Below are 12,741 nucleotides of genomic sequence, written 5' to 3'. Positions count from 1 at the left end.
TGCAGCATCCACCTGGATGATGCGACGGCAGCCATATTGTGCCAGAATGCCCACCACACACCAGCTTATTGGTGGAGAGGAGACAGAGTGATACGGCCAATCAGTGTATGGGGATGATTAGGAGGTCATGATGGTCAGTGGTTACACCTAGGGCTGTGCAAAAAATCGAATGCGATTTTCATGCTCATCTCGTCAGTAAAGCCGGTTCTGTGATTAGTAGTAAATCTCCAGCACTTGCTTTCAGATAGAGCAGCATTTACTAGACAGAGTCGTAGTTCACTGACAAGCTACGCAAAATCGCAGGCGATTCACTGCCAATTATGAATGCGATTTTGTGTAGCTTGTCAGTGAACTACGGCTCTGTGTAGTAAATGCTGCTACATCTGAAAGCACGTGCTGGAGATTTACTACTAATCACAGAACCGGCTTTACTGACGAGATGAGCATGAAAAATCGCATTAGATTTTTTGCACAGCCCTAGTTACACCCCTACTCTTTTCGAAGGACATCCTGGGATTTTTAATGACCACAGAGAGTCAGGACCTCGGTTTAACGTCTCATCCGAAGGACCGTGCTTTTTTGACAGTATAGTGTCCCCATCACTGTACTGGAGCACCCCCTGCTGGTCTCACTAACACCTCTTCCAGCAGCAACCTAGCTTTCCCAGGAGGTCTTCAATCCAGGTACTAACCAGGCTCAACCCTGCTTAGCTTCAGAGGGTAACCAGTCTTGGGCTACAGGGTGATGTGGCTGCTGGCTATAGTGTGATATATATCGTTACCATGAAATAAAATTACTCATATCGTGATATAAGATTTTGGTCATATTGCCCACCCCTAAACAAACTTATCAATTAATTGCGCCTGCGCACAGGAAAAAAGATTTAGGATGTAATGTTTAGATGTTAACCCTTTTTTGCACAATGTATATCACAGCCTTCATAGATAATCACTACATTCACTTTAATTGGTGGCATACCGTTTAGAAGACAACATTGGGCAGGAGTTTATTTTACTTCTTTTGGGATATAAATGCAAATTTGTGAGTTTTAATTCGATTCATTGAACACAATTGATTATGAGAATAATCATTAGTTGCAGCCCCAATTCATACACAAACATGGTTTCACTGACTGACCGACTTGGCGAGGATAAGAGCGTCTCCCATCAGGTCCAGCAGGGGGGTGGTGGTGTGTACGTTATAGAAGGAATACGCAGCCTTCAGACTGCGATGCACAGGATGGTTCATGATGGTGGACGGCAGAGTGTAGAAACTCAGGAAGTCAGTCAGCTTCCCGTCTGAATTCTTCAATGATATAAAGGACAAGCTGTTCACATCAAATACATTTTGCAGAAATAAACTGATTGTCCATTCCTATTTCATTAACACTTTCATGTTTGAGATCACTAGGATGATACATGCCATAGGGTTCAGTGAGTGCAATACCTCCACTACAAAGGTGTCAATGATGTTCTCCTGAGGAAGCAGCCAGTGTTGGACCTCCTCAGGGCTCATGATGGGAACCAGGTTAAACAGACTCAGGTATTCCTTCAGCAGGCGGTGAACTGCTGGCACATCCTTTACAGTCATCGGCCTAAGGCCTGAAGTCTTAGGAGCCTACAGCAGAGAAACATGCAATAAGAAAATAAGGAAAAAAGAAAACTACCCAGATATTACCCAGGGAAGCAGGCTGGCACATACCTCTGGCAGTCGGTAGAGCTTCATGGTGCGTTGCATAGTCATGTTTCGACTCAGGTGAGAGAACTTCACCTCAATCAGCTTTCGTGGGTTCAAGGACCGGTGCCAGTATCTACCATACAAATAAGCAAGGCAATTAGTGTGATACAGTGCCATGCAAGTCATTTGACAATTGTTACTTCTCTACACATCAGGCTGGATTAATAGGAGTTATTAGTCATTACAGAATAAAGCTCTATAACACTTTATTGAGATTTTAATATTTATGGGAACTTCATTGTATATGCTACCTCTCAAAAATTCAGGCGCTTGGTACAGTTTTTTTTTATGTTTTCGTAAGAAGCCTTTTATGTTCACCACGAAAACAGTGATTTTGTCAAATTATAACTGATTATTTTTTCTATTTGAAAAGATTTTAAAATGTAAATTATTCCTGATGGTAAAGCTGAATTTTCAGCAGCCATTACTACGGTCTAGTGTCACATGATCCTTCAGAAATCAATAAATACACAGTTCAATATAACAGCACAAATCTTCTGTAACATTACAAATGTCTTTACTGTTAGTTTTAAATCACTTTAATGCATCCTTGCTGACCAAAAGTATTATTTCACTCCAAATTCACTAAAATCTAAATTGTATACTTTTAGTACTAAAAAAAATTAAAAAATGTGGCAGAATAAGGCATCTTTATGCACCAAGGTCATTTTGTGTCAGAGGGAGGAGTTTGAGGCTAGCAACAGGCGCTTTCGCACCGCATAGTTCTAGGAACTAGCCAGCAGGGTCGTTCCTAGAGAACCAGTTTCTCCCTAGGGCCGTTTTCCTGATTGCATTCGCACCGGCAGCAGGAAGTCTGAAGCGGCAGACAAAAAAAAAACGTCTTTATTCTCTGCATTTACAAACGTCAGCAATCTGTGAATGGAGGACACCGTGATCGGAGCTCCTATAGAACTGTTTTAGTGCCTACTCTCAAGTAGGAGCTAAATTAGTTCCCCCAAACAGAGTTCCTAGAACTAAATACGCTCCTAGTTCCTGCAGTGTGAACACGACAAAAAGCGGGAACATCCGCCAATAGTTCTAGGAACTATGAAAAGGTTCCTCCGGTGCAAAAGTACCTAATATCTGCCACCCAACAGCCCATCTAATGCTACCTTTCACTCTGCACAGACGCACCTGTACATTAAAAGAGGGCAGATGTGTGTCTTACCTGCAGGTGCCCACTGGTTTGGGCAGCACCACACCTGCGGTGTACACAGCCTGAAAGATGCCCTCCAGGTTGACCCGTCTGGTGATCTCCCTGATGAGTACCGGAGCCACTCGTTTCGAGCGAAGTTTCTTATGCACACACAGGAAGTTAATCTCCACCATCTGCTTCTCTCTGGAAGAATCGAAGAGCAGATATGGGTCAACAATGGAACTGAGTGACCAACATAAGCACTCTCTGTGTAGACTAATTTAAATGCCTCTGATACACCACTGCATTCATGTGACAATGGTCAGTAAAAAGTCTTTCTTAAAAATGGTCAGTTATACATAATTAAATTAGAAATAATTGTTTATAATCATTGAATAGTTTGATTAGCCTTACAAAAGAAAGAATGTTTTTCTTTCAGATGTACTGGCGGTCATTAGCTGTCTGTGGATATATTCATACATTACATTTAGTCATTTTGCAGACGCTTTTATCCAAAGCGACTTACAACTGGGGAATACATAAAGCGATTCTTCTTAAAGAGGCAAACACAGGAAGTGCTCGTAATACCAAGTTTCAAGCATTGTTCAAATAAGTACAAGCTAGAAAGGGAAGGAATAAATAAAGAGAAAGACAAAGTTTTTTTTTTTCATAAATACATTCATGAAAGTGATAGTTCAACGAAAAATGAAAAATATATAAACACCCTCAGATCATTCCAAACTTTTAGCTGAGTTTATTGCTGAGTTTCTTTCTTCTACTGAACACAAAACAAGATACTCTGAGAAATGTTGGTAACCAAAAAAGTGGTAGCAATTGACTTCCAAAGTATTTTTTTCCTCCATACTATGGAAGTCTATAGAGCAATTTGGAGTAGACGTCACCGTTACATCACTTGCAGCTGCGCACGCATAGTGGTGGCAGAAAAACACTGGGAACAAGTGGAGGGAAACGTGTAAAATCCATGGAATAAGAGAAAAAATGTATTGTTGTGCATTTGGATGTCAGAATCGGAATGCAAATAATTTTTATATAATATTGTCGTCAAAGACGCCATTTGAAGCTAAACGCAGACGTTTAAACGGACAGACTATGGATGAAACCTGCTATGATTACCCTACTTTTAAAGCATGAATTTGATTTAAACAATAGGTCTACATAAAATATTCATATAGGGGACATATTGTATTAGCCCTACAGTTGAAATTTACCTATTTTATCTCACAATTCTGACTTTTTTTCTTGCTAATGCAAGAATGCTTGCTAATCTCCTAGTTCGGACTTTATAACTTTATTCAAGTCAACAATTGCGAGTTTTGTGAGTGTTTTTTGGAAAAAAAGCCAGAAGTGTGGGATTATAAACTAAAAAGAAAGAATGGCGAGTTGATTTTTCTTACCAGAATTGTGAGATATAATCTCGGAATTGCAAGAAAAAAAGTCAGAATTTTGAAATATAAACTCAAAATTAAATTTTTTATTATTTTATTCCATGGCTTGAATAGACTGCTACGTTAAAACTGTCATTTTCTGCCACCAGATAGGCTCCACCCACAAAAAACATCATCACTGTTTGCAAACATTGAAATTGGTCTATAGCTACCATCAACTGTTTGATTACCAACATTCTTCAAAATATTTTCTTTTGTGCTCAACACAAGAAGAAAAAAAACATACAGATTTGAAACAACTTGAGGAGTAAATGAAGACAGAACTGTCATTTTTTGGGGTGAACTATCCTTTTAATCATTCATTTTACCCATGTTGAATAAGCAGAGGGTAATGGCTGGCTTCACGACAAGTTTGAAAGTTCAGTGCTACTGCCACTAGAGGCAGCTGAGGTGTTTCTGGACTTAGATTCTGATTTTAGTGCATTTAAACCAACATGTAAAAACACTTATGAATGCTTACATTTCATAGATGTGGATGTTGGCTGGTATGGCACTGATGAAACCAACTAGCTTATTATTAGAGTTCACTCTCACCCCACAATGCCACGGAGGCAACCAGCCTGGAGGACGCAGAGCCCTGGGACGAAAACAGAGTACAGCTAAACTGAGAGACGAGGACACATTTCAATTAACTTTTAGACCAAAAAAAATACAGATATAAACAGATAGCTCTTCAAAGACAAACACCATTTTACTCAAATTTGGGAAGACTTTTCAAGCCAAACTTTCTAACCAGAGCAGAAATTCAGGGGAGTAATCAAAACGAAACATGTTGTCATCATCCTCCACATAGTTCTCATTCAGGAGAGTGTACAACTCTTTCAGCTTCAGAGAGAGGAAACAGAAAACAGCTTTAAGACTGAGTTGTTTACAGCTGCATATTTGTATGTATAAGATATCAAAGGGGAGATTTAGTGGTTCTTAGTGGTTCGTGTGTCGTACCACTGCAGGGTTTCCCAGGTCGAGAGTGTCCCAGGTGAAGCCCTGCGGGAGGCTGTAGGGCTCATCTCGTATGTTGTCTTTATCTGGCTCAATGCAGCCATGTGACATCACAGTCTCTCCTACAAACCAAAAAAAAAAGACAGAATCAGACTTCTGTCATCAGAAACTTCACACTGTGCCACAAGTCACGAGTCTCAAGAAAACAGATGTTGTACTGCTGAAAATTTGCATTACTAAAAAGAAATAAGTGATGTCAGATCAAGGAATAGTTCTAAAAAGAAAGCAGATTACTTTAAATATTGAAGTTTAAAAAAAAAACATGCTGCAAGTATAATGGAACAAATGATCAATACCAAGTTTAGGAACAGGCTGAGTGTCCCAGAACTGATAACTGCGCCGTGTGGCCTCCTCCATTGTTTTAGCCGGACCCTGTCCCACCGAAAACAGCTCAATGGCCTTCTGGATCTCCTGTAGCTTTTCCGCAGGAAGGGAGTTCACCTAAGGAAGCGGCAAAGACAAGTGAAAATGGGTAAAAAAATCAATTAAACAAAAATAGAGCAATGGTGCCATATTATCAGACAGTAATTAACACTTTAAAGAAAACCATGGTATTCATAGTATTTCCTGCACTAAAATATAGATATCAATTAAAATATTTTAACTGTACACAAGTGGGCCACGAATTTGGGACAGCCCTTGTAAAGAAAAACTACACTTAAGAGGTCATGTACCAATATTACATTTCAGGCTGATACTGCTTTAAGCTGAAATACAAGAAGGCAAAGGTAATCTAGATGTGAACAATCTTGTGTCAAACGCACAGAGCCATACAAACACACTCACTTTGGCCAGCGGATCCTGTGCTGCATCTTTTCCTCCGGACTTGTCTTTGTTCTTTTTCTTCTGTTTCTTTTTCTTCTTCTTGGCACCTGTGTCGCCCTTCTCCCTGCGGGTCACATGAACTCAGTTGACATGGGCAGATAGATATAATGCAGGTGGATGCTGCACACTGGTGGTGGTTGAGGAGAGACCCCCCCAACATGATAGTAAAGCGCTTTGGGTGTATAGCAATACACAAGAAAGCGCTATATAAATGCATCATTCATTCATTCATTCATTCATAATGAGAGGTTATGTCCACTCAGCACTAACCGCGGCTGATGCAGGTGAAAGGGCAGCACGCAACATCTCTGGGAACATCGCTGTTCCTGATGCAATCAGCGGTATTTTAGGATCACAACTAGGGATGCACCGATACCACTTTTTCCAGTACTCGCCCGATACCGATACTTTTATTTTTGGTACTTGCCGATACCGAGTACCGATACCGATATTTTTATTGCATTTGTACATTTTTTAAATATTGGGTACAGAAACCAAAAGGGTATGTATAATGTTAGTTGGTTAACTTCATTTATCAAATAGATACAGTCAAACCAAAATCTATTTCTTTGTGAAATTGAAATTAGGGATGCACCGATACTACTTTTTCCAGTACTCGCCCGATACCGATACTTTTATTTTTGGTACTTGCCGATACCGATGCCGATACCGGTATTTTTATTGCATTTGTACATTTTTTAAATATTGGGTACAGAAACCAAAAGGGTATGTATAATGTTAGTTGGTTAACTTCATTTATCAAATAGATACAGTCAAACCAAAATTTATTCAGACACCTTCAACATTTCTCACATTATCACAGTTTATTCGTTATAGTTTAGAAAATGGTAATAAAACATGACAAGAACTCAGAGTTAAACTGTGTCAGAACAAATTCATCTTGATAATGCTAGATAATTTTGATAGAAAGGTATGTAATAGATTACAATCAACCAAAATAATTCAGACAGCTGTTAGTATGACAGTATTTACACAACTATGAATACTTTGTCGGGCAACCTTTAGCCTTAATGACAGCCTGTAGTCTCCTGGGCATGCTGTCACCCAGCTTCATGCAAACCTCAACTTCAGTTTTTTTCCCAGACTCGGTCTGAATAATTTTTGGACCCAAATTTGTATCAATTTTACTGGTAGTCCACTGTATGAAGAATTTTTGGGTATGATTTGTCACAGTTTACTTTATTTTGCTATCCTCACTTACATAAATGAACTATAGTGTCCTGCACCCACTAGTAAAAAAATATCAAAAATTATATCTGGTCTCTGAATCATTTTTGGTTTCACTGTATATCCTTCGGTTATTTTCACACTTAATTATGCCCATTAAAATGTATTTTACAAGTTTTTGTTACTTTTACTGTTCATTTTTTTGCTCTATGGTACATCATCTTTAATTTAATAGCATTAGAGCAGCGGCTTAGTACTGTAATCACGCGCTTTGCTGTAATAATGCAGGGAACCACTCGTTATAAATCTCCTAACTGTGATATTTTCAGAAATAGAAGTTGCGTTTTTTCATCTGAAACGTGCTGCGATTTATTTTCCAAAGCCACTCATATAATGCAGAAACACTCAAGCAAGCAAAACAGGCGCAACGCGTGCACGTATTTGTACTGGTGCAGAATGAGAGGACAGTAGTACAGCCTAGCGCATTTCACACAGGCTGCTAGATTCACTTTTGCCAGAAAGTCGTGTATGCCTAAGGTTGAAAATAGATGATGTTTATAGTGAATGCCCCTATGAATGGTTTTATTTTTACGATTTCGTTTTAATCCAAATGATGCGTGTGCTAAGTGAGTGAACATCAAAGATCACACAACAGAAGTGCGCGCGTGCTCTCTCTCGCTCTCTCTCTGTCTCTCACTCGCTCTCTCCCTACCGGTACGTAACTTGTGCATTGTTTTACTTACTTGTTTTTGACTTTCCAGTGATGTCTGTGAGAAAGGTATATTCACTCGATATTCAGCTCGCGCATCTGCGCCGCCGCGCGCTCAATCCACTCAGCGTGCTTTGTTTATCAGCTCGCGCACATCAGCTATACAGGCGTTAATACTGAATGTTTAACATTATATTCATTGCATACATATACTTCGTAGTAGACATCCTTAACTCCTTTCTGCTGTCTGTTGTTGGTGTTTCTTTATTTGAATATGGCGCTTGTCACATGTTGTGTGGTAGGGGCATTTTAACGAGTACGAGTACAGGAGACCAGTATCGGCCCGATACCGATACCAGTATCGGTGCATCCCTAATCACAACCCCTCACTGGTGTACAACAAATCTTATATGCTTCATTTTGTTTTTACATTTCTAGCAAATAAACAGGAATTTTCACAAAACAAAGAGAAATGGTCCATAATTTCTTATATGCGTTATAAGGATAGTTCACCCAAAAATGGACCTTCTGTCATCTTTTACATGATGTTTCAAAAACTAAAATAAAAAGATATTTTGATAGATATTTAGAAGAACTACCTCTTTAACGAACCTATTTAACTCAGCTCAATTATATTTGTATAGAGACGTATATAGGCTACACACCGGTAATGACATTGTGAATGAAAAAGATGACGCAGAATCTGAGCTTAAAAGGAAACAATAAAAATAAAAAAAAACACATTAAACCTAACATATGTGACCCTGGAGCACAAAACCAGTCTTAAGTCGCTGGGGTATATTTGTAGCAATAGCCAAAAAAACATTGTAGGGGTCAAAATGATAAATTTTTCTTTTATGCCAAAAATCATTAGGATATTAAGTAAAGATCATGTTCCATGAAGATATTTTGTAAATTTCCTACCGTAAATATATCAAAACTTAATTTTTGATTAGTAATATGCATTGCTAAGGACTTCATTTGGACAACTTTAAAGGCGATTTTCTCAATATTTAGATTTTTTTTGCACCCTCAGATTCCAGATTTTCAAATAGTTGTATCTCGGCCAAATATTGTCCCTTCATAACAAACCATACATCAATAGAAAGCTTATTTATTCAGCTTTCAGATGATGTGATCTCAATTTCTAAAAATTGACACTTAAGACTGGTTTTGTGGTCCATGGTCACATATGGAAACATATAACACTAATGTCCCTCCATACACAGAGACAAGAGCCCCACTCCAGTGGTCAAACTGAAACGGGACGACATACAGAGAGACGCACAACTCAAGGAAGGGAGAGAGGTGACAGAGCTGAGCTACATTTGTTAATGGGGGACAGATTGTCTGTCACATGACCTGCAGAAAAAGCATGTTTTGTGTGTGCGAGGGGAGGTGGGCTGTATGACAAAGACTGGCGGATAAACAAGCACCCCTGTGACTATTGCTTTGACAGGCTTCTATCCCTGTTGGATGGGTTGAAGGCACCACGGCTTCTCTTCTTTCTCTTTATATTGCTTCAATAAATATAAGCTGCAATAGAGGATGTCCTCTTAATATAAGGACAAATCTATAGTACATTTAAAATGAATGATGCATGTTTAATTGGATTGAGACTAAACTACTATCCTAGTCTGGTCTGGGTAGTCAGTTGGTTGGTTCTGGAGGTCTTTTAAGCAGATGGTAAGTTTGAGAGATCTTAAACCAGTTATGACCAGCTGGAAACAGGAAACCCTGTTAGGTTGGTTTCATGTTTTTTTTTTCTTCTTGCAAGGATAACATGCTGATATCGCATTAATATCAATAGTAATAGAGTCATAGTCATATACAATTTAATTGTACATAACCCTTTATTTTAAAGTAGGGAGAAACAATGAAAGCATTAGCTGAAATGTAGGTTGAAAGTAATATTGTATTTTAACTTTTTTTTCTTTTTTACTTTAAATAAACCGAGGGGATTTTGGACATCTTTTTTATCACTCCATAAATCATAAAATATTGTTAAGAGCCAGAAAAAAATCATAATTTTTAGGAATAAAATATCATATAAATCAAGCGATTGATATATGAACAAACGTAATTTAAAATGTTTAAAGTACAGATAAGAATAAAACTGATGTAAGCATTAAAGAAGTGGGGATTTCTGGCTCAGTGTAAAAACCTTTTGAGAAAACAGCCTTTAAAGACATATACTGTAACTGAAATCTACAGATGCACATAGATAAAGTGTAATAAAATAAACCCTTAGTAGTGTATTTTGGATGTTTTCTTTACACTATAGTCAACAAGACGTGTTAAGGGATCAAGACAGTACAACATTTCATAATTGACCATTTTAAATAAATAAATATATAAATAAATGCTTTGGCTTGTAGCGTCTTCTGTATTGCTTTTTGCTGCACTGTAATTTACCTCACGAGATTAGTAAACTATAAATCTACCATACATGCCACATGACTGTTAGATACGAATAAATAAAACTGAAATGTTTAAGATATTAACTTACGTATTATTAGTATTATTATAACGCCAGAAAAATGACAATTATTACATGAGGTGAATCATGACAGGATAGGCGGTGTATATTCATGTTACGTGATCTTCGGCACATTGCCATTACTACAAAATAATAATAAACTTAATATTTCACTCTCTGTTGCCTAATTTATTCTGGACAGTGCCTGTATATAACCTTGAGTGACATGTAGATGGATAAGAAGCTGGTTAATGAGTCTCTTTCAGTAAACCAGGGACAGCATAAGGAAACCGGTTAAACAGAGGAGCTCCTTGGTAATGAAAGTGAAACACAGGCAGCTTCGGTGAACACGAGTGCAAACCGAGAGCAGGGTGATGCTCCATTTGCTATTAGCAGCACTCAAGGTAACTAGATCACGCCAAAATATCGGTTAACCACAGGAAATCCATATTAACGTTAGTTGTCATGAAGGCCTGCGTAACGTACCAGGTTTGAAAGCGATTTTATTGGTGGCTATTTATTAATACTGGCCAGTTTATGAGTTGTTGAACAGGACATGGAATAGCGACTTTAAACGTAATAGCTTATTCGTTTTCTTCCAAACCAAGATTCATAGTGAGGCTGTTAAACCTCTCGCACAAATGCCAAAGATCACATAGAACTGGCCATATGGAACCGTCCTTTTGTTTGATTGACGGCGTCTGAGCCAATCGTTTTAGAGATCCGTCTGTCAATCAAGGAAGTGGCCCAATAGCGTAGGACCAGGGGGGCGGGCTGATGTGCTGTTAGCGTGCCACAGCCTAGCTGAACAAGGGCCCTGTCTTATCGGGCCTTGAGGAGGAGTATTATATGTCTACGAGCTAACAGTAAAATGCATGCACGCTCACCCGTCATCAGAGTGGTGCTCTTCATTTTCACAATTGCTGCAGTGTCCGTGATCCACTTCTACCTCCGTTTCTTTCTCCGGCTGCGGTGCTGCCTCATTCTCATCCGCCATCTTTAACCAGGAAGTGAGGATTTCGGCCTGCGCTCACACCCCGCAAAACTATTGGCGGACTGCCGCAAAGCCCGATGGTCTCTGTAGTTCTTCATTTTCTGCAGGACAGTCTTATCCTAGTTGTTGTGAGGTTTATTTAATTATTTATTTGGGACAGTGCACATAAATAAACATAACTGTAAATGCACCAGAGATAATAGTTAAAGGCTATTTTTTAATATGTAGTCCCCCTGGACAGAATGTCAGCCAGAGTCACCCAAAAAACAAAACTGAAATGGGAAAAATTTATAAAATGTAGCCGACGATAAAGTTGCACACATGCACATACAGGCATTCAGAAGTCATTAAAACACACAATAATTAAGTACAATTAGATTTTTAAGTTTATAAAACGTAGGCATGCTTTCAAAGGCACTACATCTTTCCACATATCAATAAAAACAATTAATGAGCACAACGGCACAATATTTCACCTATTTCCAAGTTTTCAAAAATAGGCTAAACCTAATAAAACCTAATTAGTATCTGTGCTTAAATAAGTGAAGATTTGCAATTGATTTCTGCTGTTGATAATGTAAAAATAAATACTAGTTAATATTAATTTAATTAATTACTGATTATCTATTTTAATACAACTTAGAAAAATAATGAATTACGCACATATACACAAACATACAGAAACAGTACTGTATAAACAAGTAAGACATTAAAATCAAGACATTTTCTGTTTTCTACTGTGAAACAGAAAAAAAATCTTATTTTAAAGGGGTCATATGATGCGATTTCAATTTTTCCTTTCTCTTTGGAGTGTTACAAGCTCTTGGTGCATAAAGAAGATCTGTAAAGTTGCAAAGACTAAAGTCTCAAATCAAACGAGATATTCTTTATAAAAGTTAAGAGTCAGCCACACCTACCTAAAAACCTTAAACCGCATAAACACATTTTATTACACCAAATACACAAAATAATGTTCTTTTTAGCAGCATCATATGACCCCTTTAAAACATGTCTTTACAGAAGCAGCTGACATTATATTGCTATATAATAGTATACTAAATTAATTATCATAACCTAGTACAAAACACAGACCTTTATGAGTTATCAATAACCTTGAGTTTTCATGATTTAAAGGGGTCCTATTATGCTCTTTTACAAAGTCTTGATTTTGTTTTGGGGGTGTACTAGAACATGCTCTCATGCTTGGTG

The 12,741-nt window shown here is 38.1% G+C and overlaps 1 protein-coding gene across 1 annotated transcript in view; it reads right to left on the bottom strand.

Annotated features, from left to right (window-relative positions):
- The window catches only part of LOC107737859 (glycylpeptide N-tetradecanoyltransferase 1-like), a 15,287-nt gene extending 3,682 nt beyond the window's left edge, over nucleotides 1–11,605 (bottom strand). The window contains exons 1-10 of the mRNA XM_016549489.1: nucleotides 11,426–11,605; nucleotides 6,124–6,226; nucleotides 5,634–5,778; nucleotides 5,281–5,399; nucleotides 5,072–5,163; nucleotides 4,799–4,915; nucleotides 2,906–3,076; nucleotides 1,702–1,810; nucleotides 1,447–1,617; nucleotides 1,138–1,305 (exon numbers count right to left, since the gene is read on the bottom strand). Coding sequence (XP_016404975.1) covers nucleotides 1,138–1,305; nucleotides 1,447–1,617; nucleotides 1,702–1,810; nucleotides 2,906–3,076; nucleotides 4,799–4,915; nucleotides 5,072–5,163; nucleotides 5,281–5,399; nucleotides 5,634–5,778; nucleotides 6,124–6,226; nucleotides 11,426–11,535 — 1,305 coding nt within the window. The 5' untranslated portion in view covers nucleotides 11,536–11,605. The remainder of the gene's footprint in view (nucleotides 1–1,137; nucleotides 1,306–1,446; nucleotides 1,618–1,701; nucleotides 1,811–2,905; nucleotides 3,077–4,798; nucleotides 4,916–5,071; nucleotides 5,164–5,280; nucleotides 5,400–5,633; nucleotides 5,779–6,123; nucleotides 6,227–11,425) is intronic.
- Between the last annotated feature and the right edge of the window lie 1,136 nt (nucleotides 11,606–12,741).

Source organism: Sinocyclocheilus rhinocerous, unplaced genomic scaffold (genome assembly GCF_001515625.1).
Source record: "Sinocyclocheilus rhinocerous isolate Xijiao unplaced genomic scaffold, SAMN03320098_v1.1 scaffold461, whole genome shotgun sequence".
Taxonomy (NCBI): domain Eukaryota; kingdom Metazoa; phylum Chordata; class Actinopteri; order Cypriniformes; family Cyprinidae; genus Sinocyclocheilus; species Sinocyclocheilus rhinocerous.
Note: the sequence above shows the minus strand (reverse complement) of the source record. Positions and strands in the feature narration are given on the sequence as shown.